This window comes from Gymnoscopelus braueri (genome assembly GCF_963280865.1).
Source record: "Gymnoscopelus braueri genome assembly, chromosome: 15".
NCBI lineage: Eukaryota > Metazoa > Chordata > Actinopteri > Myctophiformes > Myctophidae > Gymnoscopelus > Gymnoscopelus braueri.
In genome coordinates, this window is record NC_137620.1 from 45,167,977 (window position 1) to 45,189,333 (window position 21,357).

The 21,357-nt window shown below is 43.3% G+C and overlaps 1 protein-coding gene across 1 annotated transcript; it reads left to right on the forward strand.

Moving 5' to 3' along the window:
• Positions 1–10,451: 10,451 nt before the first annotated feature.
• LOC308102163 (glycogen synthase kinase-3 beta-like) lies at positions 10,452–11,885 on the forward strand (the record flags this gene model as incomplete). The annotated part of the gene is made up of 2 exons (XM_080451764.1): positions 10,452–10,685; positions 10,818–11,885. 2 exons carry the CDS (start codon positions 10,452–10,454, stop codon positions 11,883–11,885), a joined length of 1,302 nt encoding a protein of 433 aa, XP_080307890.1.
• Positions 11,886–21,357: the final 9,472 nt, after the last annotated feature.

The following is a 21,357-nucleotide window of genomic DNA, read 5'->3' on the forward strand; positions in this document are numbered from 1 at the left end:
GCAATGTCTTTTAGTGACACAGCCCCCAGTCTTCAGACATCCCATTTATACAAACCGTCAGCTGCTGGTGACGTCTTGTCCAGTGGGGACACAAGTGAGCCTATCCTACCATGTGGTACCATTTAGTCTGTCTCTCCCAACACAAAGCCAGTGGGAATGCTACAACATTGTGTAGGCCTACAACATTCTGCTTTCCATGAGAAGCACAATGTTATAATCAACCCCAGTGGTGGAAAGTAAGTAACCCTCCGTACATTTACTTAAGTACAATGTTGAGGTATTTGTACTTTACTTGAGTATTTCCAATACTTTTACTTCGACTCCACTAGATATCAGAGGCAAATATTGTACTTTTGCTCCAGTACAATTATTTGAAAACTTAAGTTAGTTACTTTTCAGATATAAGTTATGATATTATGAAACATACATTAAACACTTTAGCCCTATTTTATGCCTAGGCGATTTGAAAATAGCCGATCTACAAGGTCACAACGCGTCGCGATGCGACGCGTTGTGAACTTGTAGATCTGCTATTTTCAAACATTTTTGTACTTTTGGTACTTTCAGTACATTTTGATGCCAATACTTTTGTACTTTTACTCAAGTACATTTTTAATTCTGGACTTAAACTTGTAAGGGCGTGCTCCCACCGCACTTTTATTTTACCTCTGGGGCAGAATCTGCCAATGCTTTGTCAGTGTAAATGCGTGGATTCACGCAAGAGCGGATCTTTCCGCCTGTCGCGCAGACCTTGCGTTTATCTGCTCTACACGAATTGTCCATTTGAAGCAGAAAACTACTGGAGGCAGGAGCTGATTTTCCCCCTCTGTCCAATCGGGTGAGTTGAAGGCGGACCGTCTCAAGACTCAGGAAGCACCATGGTGCTGAAGGCAGCAGGCGGGGAGTGTCCTGAAAGTGAGTGACAGGCGCATCACTCCCGTTTTTTAGAATCCGCTGGCTGCAAAAAACTGTGGCCGCGCACAACCTGCGTTTAACGCTAGCCGACCATGTTTTGGTGGGAGCGTGCCCTAACAGAGTATTTCTATATTGCAGCATTGGTACTTTTACTTAAGTAAACAATTTGAGTACTTTTTCCACCACTGATTATGGGTAGGATGGGCATTACTGGTAAGACTTCACTCTTTTTCGTTATTCATTTAGACCAGAGTGGTCTTCAACCTTTTCAGGCCAAGGACCCCCTAGTTGAGAGAGAGATGAAGCAGGGACCCCCCACAACATATAGTATAAAATTGTGTTGCAACGCCAAACGTATAATATATGATACACACAACTAATTATTTTTTAATAAATCAGTGTAATCAATACTTGGACCAAGAACCTTTTGTATCATATCTGACACATCCCCACTTCCCCCTGGACCATACCATTTGCACTGCAGGTAGTTACAGAGCCTCAGGTGGTCTGACCCAAAATGGCTGCCATCAACAAAACAGGAGAGGTTGATGCACTACTAACAAACAATAATTTTTTAAGCAGTTCTGGTAAGTTTTTCAAAAATTTGGAATTTTCTGACCTTTCCTTCATAGTTCAGGTTCCAGAGGGTTAAACCTTTTCATCAGTGTTGTGTGAACTTTTTTTCTTCATTTCACTTAAACCCTCAATACTTAGTAATCTTGACCATTGGCTCTGTACTTGATCTGCTCTTTTTTCCTTCTAAACCAAACCTCTTTGCCGAAAATAGCCGATCTACAAGCTCACAACGCCTTGCAGCGCATGTAGATCGGCTATTTTTGGCTAATGTTCCCCGCAGAATAGGGATTCTAGGGTGTAAGTGGTTAATGTAAAAAACCAAAAGATTTGGCGGCCCCCCTGTAGTAACTCTGAGGACCTCCCAAGGGTCCCGGACCCCCTGTTGAAGACCACTGATTTAGACCATAAAATGACAGTCAAATACATTTGAATCATGGTAAATGCTCATAAAACCTCACCTGACTCAAATAGGCATAGTGAAATTACTTATGTTTGCCCGGCAGTCAGTTAATTTTATAATATGGAACAAAGACAAACGTTCATATTTTAGTGAAGTTGTACCGTAAATAGCATTTTATCAGAAAATAATATTACCTATCCATTAATGAGAACTAATTTCAGTAAATCACCTAATCGATGAATGTCTTCAGCCCTACTTGATATATAAATGATAACCCACCAACGGTAGAATGTGGTTTGAATGGTGAGCTTGTAGATCGGCTATTTTCAAATGGCCGATGTAGGGCTGAAGTGGTTACTGTATGTTTAGTAATAATAATTGAATGGTTATTTCATTAAAAATCCTGCTTTGTCAATGTGAACTACATGTTGTGTAATCATGCTTTAGCATGTGAATCAGTTTGGATCCATCCGTTCAAGATCCTGATCAACAACATCTACTAGCCGGTGCCTTTATGTTTTTGACTGATAGTATAACGGAACAGGAAATTGAGTACAGAAACAACAAAGAACTTTATAAGACAGTTTTTCATTGAACAAAATCAGATAGACTTAGAATCATCAACCTATCCTGAACTATTGTCCATACATCTAGAATTTAACATACTTATATACATTGATAATTAACATGTATACATATAATGTGTTGACATTTTATCAGTTGTATGAACAAAAAAGAAAAAACAATGTATGGAGGATCATATTACTAATTAGAACAAAGTAGTAATGTGGGTGTTCTGATGTTCTAGTTGATTCTTCCTTATGAAGAATCGTTCATAGTTTCTCTTTCATGTGTGTGCGTTCATGCCTACGTAGGCCGCTTGACTGAGCGAAGCTTCTCTCACATTGATCACAAGTGAAAGGTTTATGTCCTGTGTGAATTCTCTGGTGTGTTATCAGGGTGGATGATACAGTGAACCGGTCCCCACACTGATCACATTTGTAAGGTTTCTCTCCGGTATGAATTCTCTTGTGTTTTGTTAAGCTAGATGATGTAGTGAAGTTTTTTCCACACTGATCACAATGGAAAGGTTTATGTCGTGTGTGCGTTATCTGGTGTGCTGTCAGGGTGTATGATCGAGCAAAGCTTTTCCCACACTTGTCACAGTGATGTGGTCTTTCTCCAGTGTGAATTCTCTGGTGCCTTATTAAGCCAGATGATTGAGTGAAACTGTTCCCACACTCATCACATTTGTAAGGTTTCTCTCCAGTGTGACTTCTCTGGTGTGTTTTAAGGTGGGACATTGTAGTGAAGTGTTTTCCACACTGGTCACAATGATATGCTCTTTCTCCAGTGTGAATTCTCTGGTGCCTTATTAAGACAGATGGATGAGTGAAACTGTTCCCACACTCATCACATGTGTAGCGTTTTTGTTGTGTCAAGCTTCTTTGCTCATTTACTGCTGGTAGGACAGAAGAGCCAGACGGAAGATGCAACACTGGATTGAAAACAAAAACAAACAAGAAGGTAGTTGGGATAGTCCAGTTAGTCCAGGGGTCATTTTTTGAGTCGTTCTTTGGCAAAAATAAAACTTGCTAAATAACCATGACAATCCATCTGACATACTATATCCATGTATCATATTGAATTAATACATACTACTTTGATTCTTTAATAAAGCATGGACAAAATGTGAGACATTAGCCACTTAGAACCTGACAAACCGATTATGAGCATGGTAGGTGAACATATTCAAAGATATATGGAAACAATAAACATTTATTTTCAAAGGGAGCAAAAATAGATATTCATCGCAAATGTGTTGCGAGCTTGTAGATCACCTATTTTCATGAGGTATGTAGGGTTTAGTGGTTAAAAGAGACAACAGAGATCATCTAAATCTAAGCTACAACAAAGCTACTGGTCAAATAGATCTTAACAGTGTAGGATTGAGAATAAACGACTTTCATTTCATCACCTTCCTAAACTAATGGCCCAAGTAGTGTGAAGTTTTGATCCAAAACAAAACTATATGATATTAATCGTTTCACCCAAAAAGTTTATAACAAATTATGACTATTAACATAAAAATAGCACTGTCAGTTATGTAGCATAAGTGAGTTAACCCATTTTGGGCGGGAACCCCTATTTGTAACTATACCTTTCAGGACAGGAACCCCTTTTGGGTTCCTGTTGCTATGTACAGTATATAGCAACATACATTTGTTGTAATTTTTGAATAAATATGTTTTTTAGAGGTCAGGATTCAGAAGGCGTTTTTAGAATCGGCCTCCGGTCTAATGGGTTAAATAGGATTAAACCTGACTTAGGCCAAATTATTTACTCCAGATTTAGGCCCCAAAAATTGCCTATTTTGGCCTAAGTCAGGCCAAAGGGGAACAGCATGATCCTTTTCAATTAGGAGACCATTTTACCAGAGGTGGCCAGTGTCATGAGGAGCTGACTTAGGCAAAAATAACATTTTCCTCAAAAAATGACTTGGGCCATTGTCCAGTTTCGGCCATTTTGTCACCTTCCTCCAGTTTAGGAAGGTGACAATTTTCAATTTGTAAAGTACAAGGAACAGGAACAGAGAAAGGAGGGAGAACATGTAACTTACTGAGGTCTTGGTCTTCTCTGGGTTCCTCCTGTTCATCAGGATTGTCCCTGGTGGGGTCATCAGAGTTCATCTTCTGTCTGGAGTCCACAGTCAGTTCTGGTTGAAATGAAATGATGTGGAGAAATGTGAGTACAAACTCTTCTTATACTAGAGAGCCTGAGATGAACCACTAACTGCTTGGAATTAGAGACATTTTTTTCACAGCAGCCATGTTGACATAACTAGTTGTGTAATGTTACTTCCTTCACAGCTGTTACCAATGATACTAATTAAGATTCTGTTCCATTTAGTGTTGCAGAGTCTTCCCACTGATATGCACAATAGCAGAAACCCTTGCACAGTTTTACCAGAATAGACCACAAAAACTTAAAAAGGACCAATTCACCCATTTTCAACCTATGTACAAACAGTCCTCATTAATGCTCCTTATAAAATGCCATAATTTTTTTCTACTCCATCTGTGTCTCAGAGGAGGGCTGTGTGCAGTTCAGAAACCTGCTTTTAAGAGATACTACTACCTACTAGTTTTGTCAGTTTTTTTTTTAAGGGGACAAACAAATCTTTACGTCTCCAGTTACAAGTTAGAGTAAAACCACAGACACAGATACAGTCAGGATACAAACATATAAATGAGCAGGTTACTTACAGCAGCAAACAGCAGCCAGGCTGACATCAACAGACAGACAACTGACTAACAGAGGACAGGACTTTTATACACATAAGAGCCAACAGGACACAGCTGAACACAATCCACAATCAACACAGGTGGATCACATGACACTAGACTGGAGGTCACATGATGTGAACAAAATGGTGGCAGAAAAGGAGGGAAACTCAAGGTATATAAAAACATCTGACATCTATGTCATTTTTTTGTTCTGTGGGACAAAACACAGCTTAGAACAAACACTATTTCTGAACGACTGCGACCTTTGTGAAATACTCGGCCCAGGAAAATAAAAGAAGACATATCACACATTGTTTTCTGCTGTGTTGCTTTTCGATGTGTACACTGTATACGTTTATTGAGCTATCTAAAGAGCACAAAATAAGTGACACTGCTGAGACAGAAACCAGTGTTGCCATGTCTGCTTATTATAAGCGACTTTGGGCTTATTTTTCTGTGAAGTTAAATTATTAGGGGGAAATAAATAATAAAATAAAAGTAATAATAATGAAAAAACATATTTTTTGGAACAAAAGACCAGCACACATCTAAAATATTTCCAACACTGCAAACGGATGCGACAGATGCCATTAGTGATTAATTTTCAGTGAGAGGCGAGTGGTTAGGTAGGGAAGCTCCAGCAGTCTGACAGGCGGAGTGTTTCACACACACATGTCCGCCTGCGACAAGAGTTGAACTGTGTTTTATTTTATACGATGCATTAAAACATATGTATTCACACCAAAGCCACACACAAAAATGTTTACATGTAAGCTTTAATGTGCAATGCACTGCATCAATTATGCTACATCATTCCTAACAGTTGTTGGAAAAGTTAAATTCAATATGTATTTATTTTATTTTTCTCAGAAATACCTTTTGGTAGGTATTATCAATATTAGTATTATCATTTTTTAGGTAAAATGGGTGCAGGCTACAGGAATGCAGCTGGTTATACCAAATGTTTGACAATTAGGCAAACAAAGATGCAATAACGTACATATCATGATGACATCACAATGAATTTGACAGGAATTGTATTGGACCATGAATGAAAACAATCAGACATTTTACATTATCATTTCATTGTCTTTTTATTTATATATATTTTTTTTACATATGATTAATCAGAATCAGTTTACATTTTTCACATCACAGTTTTTTTGTCAAGTTTTAATTAATTGTATTCATGTTTAGTTTTTTTCTAGCTGAATTTATAGATTTTAGATTAGCACATCTCGTGACTAGATAGAGTCCTTGATTCTACCCGTCTACAGGCCAATAGCCAGTAGCCATTGTAAAATAAACCTTAGAATGTTCAGTTCTCGACCTCACCGACCTGAAGCTGCTCTACATGCTTGTACAGGCATCTGGCAAACACTATTGTACAGCTTTGTTTTATTAAATCAACTCATCGGTTAGTTGACAAATCCCTATGATTATTAGTCGTCAAACAAGTTATCTAGTGGAGCCCTTTCTTTTTTCAAAACAATGTTGTCTCATTGTCTATATCTCAACATCTTTGATTTTCGCAACCAACGACATCATCACCACCACTGATGTCATTGGTTTGACAGGCTGTGACTGTGATGATGTCACACGGGCTGTCACTGTGATGTTACACGGGCTCAGATCCTCCTGGCGCAGATGGAGGGATAGCGGTAGTGGCACCAACCGTCGTCCCAGCGCAGCCCCCCTGTTGAGCACAGAGACAGAAGCGGACGGTGGTCAAGTTATCCACGACACACACACACACAAACACACAGACGCACACGCACACACGCGCGCGCGCGCGCGCACACGCGCCCACACGCCCACACGCCCACACACACACGCCCACACACACACACACACACACACACACACACACACAGAGAGAGGTTTCCTGCAAGATATTGTGTGCTGTCATTTACCTCCGTGGTTCATCGCCAAACAGTGCTGTCCGCGGGCATTATTTGGATTTCCCTGGTCCCAGTGCTGATAAACAAACCTCGACCCATCACTCCAGAACCACACACCCTCCTGAAAAAATAAATCACACACGCGCACGCACGCAGGCACGCACGCACGCACACACACAGTATACATGAGTTATGTTTTGACAGAGTATTGGTTGATTTAATCCCACATAAAATAGCCATTGTGTTTGGCCATTGTTCACCTGTGTTGCGTCATAGCCTCCCAACCAGGAGTAACCTGTGGTCATCCTCTGCAGGAAGTGGTATTCCTCAGGGCTGTGGACTGAGGCCAGGTTGGCTCCGTGGATCAAGCAGTACCTCTGCATGGAGACACAGACACATGCAATCAGGCCCGGATCAACGCCCCTCAGGGCCCTGGGGCTACACCAAATAAAAGCGCCCCCCTCAACATTAATCGGACAATATCGAGTGCGTTCGCGCGCCCAGCGAATGAACGCGCGCTGCTGAGGTGCAACAAGTCAACGACTCTCTATGCGTAATGACGTCACTGAATTAAAAAAAGACTAAGGAATCTGTTAGACCGTAAATAAACAACCAGACAATATGACTAATCATCTCATTGTCCCCTTATTTATAGCATATCGTATACATTAGCAACAACAAAAAAAACGTATGCAAATACGTATAATTCACACAGGGCCCTGCAGGCTGCACTGCCGTCAAAGTAAGAGACTTATGACCCCAAGGTTGGAGCCAGTGTGGCATTAAGTGTTGCAACAAAGGACAGCCAGTTGCTCCACAACGTGTCAGGCTTTTGACTGTACTGTTTTGTACTGAGTGTTGCACCTGAGCTTCATGTGGACCAGAGCTTGACATGCGCTGGTAGCTCAACAACTGGGTCTCAGACCAGAGAAAGAAACTATTGTGTCTCTACCTCAGCGGTGTGTAGTTCAAACAGCCTCTCATCTCATCATAAGTCAGTGGTGGACAAAAGTACTCGACCACAGTACTGGAGTCAATGTATAGATAGATACTCATGGTCAAATATTTGAAGCACCACTAAGTTCCATGGATAATCCAGCACTGGACGCAATGCACTGTTTGACCAAAAGTAGAAAGTAGGCTACTCATTATGCAGAATGTCCCGTTTCACAAGTGTTCAAAATGTATACAAATATTTTGAAAATAGCAGATCTACAAGCTCACAAGCTTGTGAGCTTGTAGATCGGCTATTTTCAAATAACTAGTAACTAAAGTTTTCAAATAATTGCAGTGGAGTAAAAGTACAATATTTGCCTCTGAGACGTAGTGTAAAGTTAAGTTGAAAATAGTAAATACTCAAGTAAAGTACAAATACCTCAGAATTGTACTGTACAAGTACTTGAGTAAATGTACTTAGTTACTTTACACCACTGCTTCGGACGTACCTCAGCTTCGGCCCAGGTCCTTGATGTCCCCTCATATCTGAAACACCGTCGTCCGTACAGCCTCCAACCACTCGGACATGAACTTCTCATCATCTCCTCTGCTCTCTCCCAGTCCTCCTCTGGCACCATGTCATTCTCCTCCTCCTCCACCGACTCTCTCCCTCCGTCAACCACTTCTTCTCCCTCCACCATGTCTGCCCCAATGGCCTCCATCTCTTTCTCCATCCCTCTCTCCATCTGTCCATAGTTCTCCTCACCTCCCACGACCACCATCTCTGCCTCTCTGCCCGTCTTCTCTGTTGAACGTGAGAAAAAAAGATTGTTATTTGTTATTGTGTTAGTATTAAACCACCATGCAATATACCACCAGTGGTGTAAAGTAACTAAGTACATTTACTCAAGTACTGTACTTAAGTACAATTTTGAGGTAGGCCTACTTTTACTTTACCGGAGTATTTCCAATTGTCTATACTTTTACTTCTGCTCCACTACATCTCAGAGGCAAATATTGCACTTTTACTCCACTACAATTATTTGAAAACATTAGTTACTAGTTACTTTGCAGATATAAATATATTACATTATAAAACATACATTAACCACTTTACATTAGCCCTATTTTAAAATAGCAGATCTACAAGCTCACAACACGTCGCATCGCGACGCGTTGTGAGCTTGTAGATCGGCTATTTTCAGATGACAGTGAAGTGACAATTTAAGGATTTTTAAGGCCTTTTTAATACCTACAAAAAAAGAAAGATAGAATAGGAAAAAAATCAAAAGTAATCAACAAACTACACTATAAAAACTGTTCTAACATAAATAGTCAAATAATATATTTGCGCATTGCGAGGCGTTTTGAGCTTGTATGTGTGTGTGTGTGTGTGTGTGTGTGTGTGTGTGTGTGTGTGTGTGTGTGTGTGTGTGTGTGTGTGCCTATGCCTGTCTGTCTGTCTGTCTGTCTGTCTGCCTGCCTGCCTGCCTGCCTGCCTGCCTACCTGTCTACCTGCCTGTCTGCCTGTCTGTCTGTCTGTCTGATCAGTGCCAAATTTGTTGTGCTTCCTTGGCCTATTGGCTGCTGTCAGTAGGCCAAGAAGTATGTCCATGCATTCATTAATTCATTCATTCATTGATACATACAGTACATACACGTTTCTTCATATTTCTTGAAATATTTAACTTCAAAGGTATAGTTCACCCAACAAAAATACTTTTTTTCTATCGATTAGTTACACCATGGAGACTTGAATTCACGGATATTTTTTTGTTTGTCTCATTCCTAAGCCAATAATTTGACGACCAACCGACCAGCCGGTACACAAAGGAGACTCTTTGTGTCTCCAACCGGAACCGCTGCCGGTCATCAAATTATTGGCTTAGGAATGAGACAAAAACTAAAGGATATCCATGAATTCAAGTCTCCATGGGGTGACTAATCAATAGGAAAAAAATGTCATTTTGGGGGTGAACTATCCCTTTAAAACTACCGCTTCCAGCCCTGGCTGTAGCTTCAGTGGCTTGAGAGACCGACGGTGTGAGTCAAGGTTGTTGCTGGACAGATTACTGAGGGGCCCTTATCACAGTGGTTCCGGGGACCCCTAGGGGTCTTTAGGGTCCGTTTGGTTCCATTTGTGTACTCTCGGAGATATGGGCGTCCGGGGCCTAAAGCATTACAAACCGGTGGCCCTTTAAACTAAAATGTTTCAGAATCACTGCCTTATCTACTTGGTGGAGGCCAGTTTCCAGCCGTATGGAACTCCATATTTGGGCAGTGCATGACCCGTTTATCAGAGGAGGCCAGTTTATGACGTAACAACGTCGTTGTGCGTGGATGTATATTCAGTGGATAAAGGGAGACGCAGCTCAGGTCTGTGCCTGCTTGGGTCTTTGTAACATTTCCCTCCTCCCTGCCGTTTAACACACAAATATGAGCAGCAGTGGGCGGCGGCCCAGAACAAGCTCATCCGCTCAGCCTTCAGGAGCTCCCAGGGCCGCAGCGGCCGGCGGCAGGTCGTCGGCGGCCGGTGGCAGGTCGTCGGGAGCCGGTGGCAGGTCATCGGCCGGTGGGAGCGCAGCAGGAAGGACTGGGGCTTTACAGGCCGGCGCAAGCAGCTCAACGTCCGTTGGAAATCCCAAACTATCAAGAGGCAGTAGTGGCAAGGTGATGGCGGTGGTGGCCACTCCCGGCAAGGGCCACGCCCGCCCACAGGAAGCGTCACACGCGGCGGATGTCAAGGCGGTCGGCAACGCTACGAGCTTTGAAAATCTGAAACAGTCTCGAGACGGTGCCAAGGTGACGACGGTGGTGGCCACGCCCGGCCAGGGCCCCGCACGCCCGCAGGAAGTGTCCTACGTGGACATCAAAGTGATCGGCAACGGCTCCTTCGGCGTGGTGCACCAGGCACGCCTCGTCGACAGCCAGGAGATGGTGGCCATCAAGAAGGTTCTCCAGGACAAGAGGTATAAGAACCGGGAACTACAGATCATGAGGAAGTTGGACCACTGCAACATAGTGCGTCTACGCTACTTCTTCTACTCCAGTGGAGAGAAGAAAGAGGACACGTATCTGAACCTGGTCCTGGACTTTGTCCCAGAGACGGTGTACAGGGTGGTCCAGCACTTCAACACGGCCAAGACCACCATCCCCATTATCTATGTGAAGGTCTACATGTACCAGGTGTTCCGTAGTCTGGCTTATATCCATTCGAAGGGCGTGTGTCACAGGGACATCAAGCCACAGAACCTGCTCGTGGACCCAGAGACGGCCATCCTCAAACTCTGTGACTTTGGCAGTGCGAAGCAACTGGTACGCGGCGAGCCTAACGTGTCATACATATGTTCGCGGTACTACCGCGCCCCCGAGCTCATCTTCGGTGCCACCGACTACACGTTCAAAATTGACATCTGGTCGGCCGGTTGCGTGCTGGCTGAGCTGCTGCTGGGGCAGCCCATCTTCCCTGGGGACAGCGGGATGGACCAGCTAGTAGAGATTATCAAAGTCCTGGGGACTCCAACCAGAGAGCAGATCCATGACATGAACCCCACCTACACGGGGTTCAAATACCCACAGATCGAAGCGCAACCGTGGACAAAGGTGTTTAAGGCCCACGTCCCTCCGGAGGCCATCTCCCTGTGCTCCCGTCTGCTGGAGTACACGCCGGAGACCCGGCTATCTCCGCTCGAGGCCTGTGCCCACGCCTTCTTCGGTGAGCTGCGCCAGCCCAACGCTCGCTTGCCCAGCGGACGGGAGCTGCCGCTCCTCTTCGACTTCAGCCCTGCCGAGCTGTCCATCCAGCCTCTTCTGAACTCCACGCTCATCCCTCCTCACGCTCGTGCGCAGACAAGCTTGTGCACAGACTGACCACACTGTTCCAATGCAGTGTCAGGGGATGCTTTGGATGCTTTCTAGACTAGGCTGCAATTCTCAGCCCGACGTAGACCATCAGTCTATCCTGATGGTTTCGAGAGTGTCAAGGGGGGTTAGGGCTAGGCCACAATGTCTGGGAGACATTGGAGGCGGAGCTGGCCTATGTGTTATGTGGATCAGACAATAGGATTTCCTGTATTATAATGAAATTACTATTGACTTTTATCATGTTCTATTTACCTGTTTTAGCAAATTGTATTATGTCACACTGGTGCAGAGGACAAGGCCAGGGGACAGAGGGGTCTTGGCTTTTACCAGCAGGAGTCCTGATTCCATGGAGAGGAATTATCCTGCCACAGAGCTGGAGTACTCGACTGAAGTCTGGGCCCTGGAGAAATGGTGGTTCTATCTGGATGGCTGTCTCTTCACTGTGGTGACAGACCACTCCTCTGTTGTGGGTGTTCAAGACCACCAAATCCAGTGCTCAACTCATCCGGTGGGCTGCGAGACGCCAAGAGTTCACTTTCCCTGTGGACTACCGGAAGCGGCATGTGATCCTGGCACTCAGGGCCAGTATCACTGCCAATCACTACCCTCCCACTATCTGAATAGAACGGTCAGGACATCACAGTGTTTACAGATGGGATGAGAATATGCGTCCACATCAGGTGGAGCTCTGGAGAGGGGGCTCCAGGGATAGTATTTCACCGACACTTCTGGTAAGTCCATGGTGAAAGTGAACTCCTGGGAGTCTTGGAGCCTAGTACCCAACTCATCACATTCTGAAGGGGAGATGACTGATTGTATCCGAGGGCGTTGTGGGCATCAATTCCTGTCGATTTGATCAGGTATCAGGGATCAAATCGACAGGAAGTGATGCCCACAACGCCCTAGGAAACTTGTGAATATGGCAGATTTCTGTGGTGTTTGTGTGCAAGTTTGGTGTCAAAAGTCACAGGTATGCCTAATTCCTAACGGGATTGGGCTTGAACTCTCTTGTTTCGAGTATTATTCTTGTGGATTATTCTTTTTTGCAACTGTTTTTTTGTGAAAGAGTTTTTGTGTTTTCTTTTCTTTTCTTTCTTCCTTTGCAACATAGAATAGAAATAAGAAATGAGCTCTTGAGTTTTTGTTTTGTTTTATCATCATAATTATACAAACATATGGTCATGTATGCATTTTTGTCAATAAAAACATCAATCAATCATTATGTGGAAAACCGGAGTGGATTATTTTTGTTTTCATTCCCCCCCACCCCCCTCTAACAGAAAGTGATTTTGTTTGACTAATATTCTTTTGTTTGTCTTTATTGTGTTTTTGTTTGTTTTGTTTTTATCATAGGAAACTGAATTGAAGACTTGAACAGAGGCCTTTTTTTGGTTTATGGGTGTGGATTATTCTTTTTTTGTGACTTAGAATTTAAATGGGAGTTTTTGGAATTCTTTTTTTCTTTCTTCCTTCGCAACCTATCTGTCTTGTCCAGCAGAAACATCCAAGCATTCGTAGTTCAAACAGACTTTTGAAATATACTGCTCACTGAGAAATGTTCAATTCAAGACAAATCCGTACAGATTAAGCATTTAATAAGAACCCATATATAAACGTTCTACTTTGAATCAACTTGGTGGGGCGAGGTCATTGGTGGGCTTATGTTTGACCAACAATAGAGGAATGGTATGTTGACAACCGCGGTCTATTTCTTTCGCCCATAACGTCTATTTTTTGTCTACGACGGAGCGCGCCGTCTAAAGCAGACTCGAGCCACGAGAGGCACCACCGAGCGAGCTTGGGCGAACGAGTCGCCATGCCGAACGTTACGACGTCCACTTCAGCCGAATCAACGCCGTCCGAGTTATGTCCCCATATAGTAGGCAGTGGGCACAAAATGTAAATTAAACTCATACAGATATACTCAAATGAAACAAAAAATAATTAAGAAAAGGCCTTAGCATAGAGTTGGGTTTTCAGAAGAGTTTTAAAAGATGACACTGATTTTTGCACGTCTTAGGTCAACAGGTAGGGCGTACCAAAGCTTAGGGGCCCGGACTGCAAAAGCCCGGCCACCCTTTGTGATGAGCTGGGGGTGTGGGGGTCTCCAGGAGGGCCTTATCTGAGGATCTGAGGCTGCTTACGGGCCTATAAGGTTCCAGCATGTCAGAAATATAACGGGGGGGCCTGTCCATTCACAGCTTTGAAGGTCACAAGTAAAATCCTAAAATCAATTCTAAAATTAACAGGTAACCAGTGAAGAGCAGCTAAAATGGGGGTGATATGGTCACGTTTCTTGGAGTTTGTTAAAAGTCTAGCCGTTGAGTTTTGTACTAATTGGAGACGGAACTTTTACTTATAAGAGAGTATTTAGTACAGGGCTACCTGGCACAAAATGACATGAAAATATTTGAGAATCACTGGTTAAAATAATTTCAATTTAAAATTGTGAAGCAAGCCCAAAACGCAACTCACAACCAATATTTACAAGGAACTTCACAGAAAAATAAGCCCAAAATCGCTTATAATAAGCAGGCATGGCAACACTGGTTTCTTTCTCAGCAGTATGACCAGTATCACTTACTTTGTGCTCTTTAGATAGCTCAATAAATGTATACAGTGTACACATCACAAAGCAACACAGCAGATAACAATGTGTGATATGTCTTCTATTTTCCTGGGCCGAATATTTCACAAAGATCACAGTCGGTCAGAAATAGTGTTTGTTCTAAACTGTGTTTTGTTCCACGGCTGCAGTTTGGCTCCCAGCCAAACTGTAGAACAAAAGAAATGACATAGATGTCCGTAGCCTACCTTCTTTTTATATACCTTGACTTTCCCTCCTTTTCTGCCACCATTTTGCTTACATCATATGACCTCCAGTCGAGTGTCATGTGATCCACCTGTGTTGATTGTGGATTGTGTTCAGCTGTGTCCTGTTGGCTCTTGTGTGTATAAAAGGCCTGTCCTCTGTCAGTCAGTTGTCTGTCTGTTGATGTCAGCCTGGCTGCTGTTTGCTGCTGTAAGTAACCTGCTCATTTATATGTTTGTATCCTGACTGTATCTGTGTCTGTGGTTTTACTCTAAATTGTAACTGGAGAAGTAAAGCTTGGTTTGTCCCCCCAAAAAAGTAGTAGGTAGTATCTCTTACCTCTATCTCTTAACCCATTCAATCCGGGAACGCATCTGTGTCATTTTAGATTTATTTGGCTACTCAAAAATAGCAGATCTAAAAGCTCATAGCGCGGCACAGAGTGACGTGCTACAAGCTTGTAGATTTTTTTTTTTTTAAACTGTGAAAATGTGTGCATATATATATATATATATATATATATATATATATATATATATATATATATATATATATATATATATATATACATATATAATCTTTTTAAAGCGAACATTTTTTACTAAAATCTTTGCTTCTTGGGATTCTACAAATGTCTTCTAAATCATAACTGTTCCTTTTTGGAAGAAACTTAAATACTCTAGGCCTATCAGTGGTTCTCAAACGTGTGCGTGCGTGCGTGCGTGCGTGCGTGCGTGCGTGCGTGCGTGCGTGCGTGCGTGCGTGCGTGCGTGCGTGCGTGCGTGCGTGCGTGCGTGCGTGCGTGCGTGTGTGTGTGTGTGTGTGTGTGTGCGCGTGCGCCACAGATGCGTTCCTGGTCTTCATGGATTAAAAGTCTGTTAGGTTGTGAATGGTGGAGAGATGGTTCTGTTGTTCTCCTCTTTGTCCAGTACAGTAGGTCTTGTTCACAGCAGTACAGTAGGCCTTGTTCACAGCAGTACAGTAGGTCTTGTTCACAGCAGTACAGTAGGTCTTGTTCACAGCAGTACAGTAGGTCTTGTTCAAAGCAGTACAGTAGGTCTTGTTTACAGCAGTACAGTAGGCCTTGTTTACAGCAGTACAGTAGGTCTTGTTCAAAGCAGTACAGTAGGTCTTGTTTACAGCAGTACAGTAGGCCTTGTTTACAGCAGTACAGTAGGCCTTGTTCACAGCAGTACAGTAGGTCTTGTTCAAAGCAGTACAGTAGGTCTTGTTTACAGCAGTACAGTAGGCCTTGTTTACAGCAGTACAGTAGGCCTTGTTTACAGCAGTACAGTAGGCCTTGTTCAAAGCAGTACAGTAGGTCTTGTTTACAGCAGTACAGTAGGCCTTGTTTACAGCAGTACAGTAGGCCTTGTTCACAGCAGTACAGTAGGTCTTGTTCAAAGCAGTACAGTAGGCCTTGTTCAAAGCAGTACAGTAGGCCTTGTTCAAAGCAGTACAGTAGGCCTTGTTTACAGCAGTACAGTAGGCCTTGTTTACAGCAGTACAGTAGGTCTTGTTCACAGCAGTACAGTAGGTCTTGTTTACAGCAGTACAGTAGGTCTTGTTTACAGCAGTACAGTAGGCCTTGTTTACAGCAGTACAGTAGGTCTTGTTTACAGCAGTACAGTAGGTCTTGTTTACAGCAGTACAGTAGGTCTTGTTTACAGCAGTACAGTAGGTCTTGTTTACAGCAGTACAGTAGGTCTTGTTCACAGCAGTACAGTAGGTCTTGTTCACAGCAGTACAGTAGGTCTTGTTTACAGCAGTACAGTAGGCCTTGTTCACAGCAGTACAGTAGGCCTTGTTTACAGCAGTACAGTAGGTCTTGTTTACAGCAGTACAGTAGGTCTTGTTCACAGCAGTACAGTAGGCCTTGTTCACAGCAGTACAGTAGGTCTTGTTCACAGCAGTACAGTAGGTCTTGTTCAAAGCAGTACAGTAGGTCTTGTTTACAGCAGTACAGTAGGCCTTGTTCAAAGCAGTACAGTAGGTCTTGTTTACAGCAGTACAGTAGGTCTTGTTTACAGCAGTACAGTAGGCCTTGTTTACAGCAGTACAGTAGGCCTTGTTCACAGCAGTACAGTAGGTCTTGTTCACAGCAGTACAGTAGGTCTTGTTTACAGCAGTACAGTAGGCCTTGTTCAAAGCAGTACAGTAGGTCTTGTTTACAGCAGTACAGTAGGCCTTGTTCACAGCAGTACAGTAGGTCTTGTTCACAGCAGTACAGTAGGTCTTGTTTACAGCAGTACAGTAGGCCTTGTTCAAAGCAGTACAGTAGGTCTTGTTTACAGCAGTACAGTAGGTCTTGTTCACAGCAGTACAGTAGGCCTTGTTCAAAGCAGTACAGTAGGTCTTGTTTACAGCAGTACAGTAGGTCTTGTTCACAGCAGTACAGTAGGTCTTGTTTACAGCAGTACAGTAGGTCTTGTTTACAGCAGTACAGTAGGTCTTGTTCACAGCAGTACAGTAGGTCTTGTTTACAGCAGTACAGTAGGCCTTGTTTACAGCAGTACAGTAGGTCTTGTTCACAGCAGTACAGTAGGCCTTGTTTACAGCAGTACAGTAGGCCTTGTTTACAGCAGTACAGTAGGTCTTGTTCACAGCAGTACAGTAGGCCTTGTTTACAGCAGTACAGTAGGTCTTGTTCACAGCAGTACAGTAGGTCTTGTTCACAGCAGTACAGTAGGTCTTGTTTACAGCAGTACAGTAGGTCTTGTTCACAGCAGTACAGTAGGTCTTGTTTACAGCAGTACAGTAGGCCTTGTTTACAGCAGTACAGTAGGTCTTGTTCACAGCAGTACAGTAGGTCTTGTTTACAGCAGTACAGTAGGTCTTGTTCACAGCAGTACAGTAGGTCTTGTTTACAGCAGTACAGTAGGTCTTGTTCACAGCAGTACAGTAGGTCTTGTTTACAGCAGTACAGTAGGCCTTGTTTACAGCAGTACAGTAGGTCTTGTTCACAGCAGTACAGTAGGCCTTGTTTACAGCAGTACAGTAGGCCTTGTTTACAGCAGTACAGTAGGTCTTGTTCACAGCAGTACAGTAGGCCTTGTTTACAGCAGTACAGTAGGTCTTGTTCACAGCAGTACAGTAGGCCTTGTTCACAGCAGTACAGTAGGCCTTGTTTACAGCAGTACAGTAGGTCTTGTTCACAGCAGTACAGTAGGTCTTGTTTACAGCAGTACAGTAGGTCTTGTTCACAGCAGTACAGTAGGCCTTGTTCACAGCAGTACAGTAGGCCTTGTTTACAGCAGTACAGTAGGTCTTGTTTACAGCAGTACAGTAGGTCTTGTTTACAGCAGTACAGTAGGTCTTGTTTACAGCAGTACAGTAGGCCTTGTTCAAAGCAGTACAGTAGGTCTTGTTTACAGCAGTACAGTAGGTCTTGTTCACAGCAGTACAGTAGGCCTTGTTCAAAGCAGTACAGTAGGTCTTGTTTACAGCAGTACAGTAGGTCTTGTTCACAGCAGTACAGTAGGTCTTGTTTACAGCAGTACAGTAGGTCTTGTTTACAGCAGTACAGTAGGTCTTGTTCACAGCAGTACAGTAGGTCTTGTTTACAGCAGTACAGTAGGCCTTGTTTACAGCAGTACAGTAGGTCTTGTTCACAGCAGTACAGTAGGCCTTGTTTACAGCAGTACAGTAGGCCTTGTTTACAGCAGTACAGTAGGTCTTGTTCACAGCAGTACAGTAGGCCTTGTTTACAGCAGTACAGTAGGTCTTGTTCACAGCAGTACAGTAGGCCTTGTTCACAGCAGTACAGTAGGCCTTGTTTACAGCAGTACAGTAGGTCTTGTTCACAGCAGTACAGTAGGCCTTGTTCACAGCAGTACAGTAGGTCTTGTTTACAGCAGTACAGTAGGTCTTGTTCACAGCAGTACAGTAGGCCTTGTTCACAGCAGTACAGTAGGCCTTGTTTACAGCAGTACAGTAGGTCTTGTTCACAGCAGTACAGTAGGTCTTGTTCACAGCAGTACAGTAGGCCTTGTTTACAGCAGTACAGTAGGTCTTGTTCACAGCAGTACAGTAGGCCTTGTTCACAGCAGTACAGTAGGCCTTGTTTACAGCAGTACAGTAGGTCTTGTTCACAGCAGTACAGTAGGTCTTGTTTACAGCAGTACAGTAGGTCTTGTTCACAGCAGTACAGTAGGCCTTGTTCACAGCAGTACAGTAGGCCTTGTTTACAGCAGTACAGTAGGTCTTGTTCACAGCAGTACAGTAGGCCTTGTTTACAGCAGTACAGTAGGTCTTGTTTACAGCAGTACAGTAGGCCTTGTTCAAAGCAGTACAGTAGGCCTTGTTCACAGCAGTACAGTAGGCCTTGTTCACAGCAGTACAGTAGGTCTTGTTTACAGCAGTACAGTAGGCCTTGTTTACAGCAGTACAGTAGGCCTTGTTTACAGCAGTACAGTAGGTCTTGTTCACAGCAGTACAGTAGGTCTTGTTTACAGCAGTACAGTAGGTCTTGTTCACAGCAGTACAGTAGGTCTTGTTTACAGCAGTACAGTAGGCCTTGTTTACAGCAGTACAGTAGGTCTTGTTCAAAGCAGTACAGTAGGCCTTGTTTACAGCAGTACAGTAGGTCTTGTTTACAGCAGTACAGTAGGCCTTGTTTACAGCAGTACAGTAGGTCTTGTTCACAGCAGTACAGTAGGTCTTGTTTACAGCAGTACAGTAGGTCTTGTTTACAGCAGTACAGTAGGCCTTGTTTACAGCAGTACAGTAGGTCTTGTTTACAGCAGTACAGTAGGTCTTGTTCACAGCAGTACAGTAGGTCTTGTTCACAGCAGTACAGTAGGTCTTGTTCACAGCAGTACAGTAGGTCTTGTTTACAGCAGTACAGTAGGCCTTGTTTACAGCAGTACAGTAGGTCTTGTTTACAGCAGTACAGTAGGCCTTGTTCACAGCAGTACAGTAGGTCTTGTTCACAGCAGTACAGTAGGTCTTGTTTACAGCAGTACAGTAGGCCTTGTTCAAAGCAGTACAGTAGGTCTTGTTTACAGCAGTACAGTAGGTCTTGTTTACAGCAGTACAGTAGGCCTTGTTCAAAGCAGTACAGTAGGTCTTGTTTACAGCAGTACAGTAGGCCTTGTTCAAAGCAGTACAGTAGGCCTTGTTCACAGCAGTACAGTAGGTCTTGTTTACAGCAGTACAGTAGGCCTTGTTCACAGCAGTACAGTAGGTCTTGTTTACAGCAGTACAGTAGGCCTTGTTTACAGCAGTACAGTAGGCCTTGTTTACAGCAGTACAGTAGGTCTTGTTTACAGCAGTACAGTAGGTCTTGTTTACAGCAGTACAGTAGGCCTTGTTTACAGCAGTACAGTAGGTCTTGTTTACAGCAGTACAGTAGGCCTTGTTCACAGCAGTACAGTAGGCCTTGTTTACAGCAGTACAGTAGGCCTTGTTCACAGCAGTACAGTAGGTCTTGTTTACAGCAGTACAGTAGGCCTTGTTTACAGCAGTACAGTAGGTCTTGTTCACAGCAGTACAGTAGGTCTTGTTTACAGCAGTACAGTAGGCCTTGTTTACAGCAGTACAGTAGGCCTTGTTCACAGCAGTACAGTAGGCCTTGTTTACAGCAGTACAGTAGGTCTTGTTTACAGCAGTACAGTAGGTCTTGTTTACAGCAGTACAGTAGGTCTTGTTTACAGCAGTACAGTAGGCCTTGTTTACAGCAGTACAGTAGGTCTTGTTTACAGCAGTACAGTAGGCCTTGTTTACAGCAGTACAGTAGGCCTTGTTTACAGCAGTACAGTAGGTCTTGTTTACAGCAGTACAGTAGGTCTTGTTTACAGCAGTACAGTAGGTCTTGTTTACAGCAGTACAGTAGGCCGTGTTTACAGCAGTACAGTAGGCCGTGTTTACAGCAGTACAGTAGGCCTTGTGTACAGCAGTACAGTAGGTCTTGTTTACAGCAGTACTGTAGGCCTTGTTCACAGCAGTACAGTAGGCTTACAGTACAGTAGGCTGTGTGTCTCAGAGCAGGGCTGTGGACAGGTCAGAAACCTGCCTACCATTGACAGTGACATTAGATTGGATTCCCCATCGATGATGTCACTGGTAGGAAGGTTTCTGACCGGTCCACAGCCCTCCTCTGAGACACAGGCATATTGTAATGAGAAATATACCAAGGCCCTCATTGGAAACAAGACCGCAAGGACTTTCTTGAACGGACCTGTTAGACAAAGTATTTTAAATGTAACTGTGCTGTTTTACATTTTTGCCTAATAAAATATTCAATCAATCAATCATTATTGAGGACTGATTATATTACCTCTTTAAAGGACAACTTTGTGTTTTTACAAGGTTGATTTTATTAGTTTGTGATGATAATAATTAAAAGATGAGTGTTAAAACAAATCATGTATTGCTTTCTATCGTTTTAGTGATTTTTAACTGGGGGGCGGGGGCCAGAGTTTTTCTGAAACAATTGTCAAGCCACTGCCAGCGACTTTAATTTTACCTTAAATGATCAAACAAAACAAAAAAATGTAACCTTGAAAAATATTTTTTTGGCAGAAGATGAACTCTGATGACCCCACCAGGGACAATCCTGATGAACATGAGGAACCCATAGAAGACCAAGACCTCAGTAAGTTACATGTTCTCCCTCCTTTTCTCTATTCTTGTTCCAGTGGCGGCTGGTGGGGTTTTCCCCAGGGA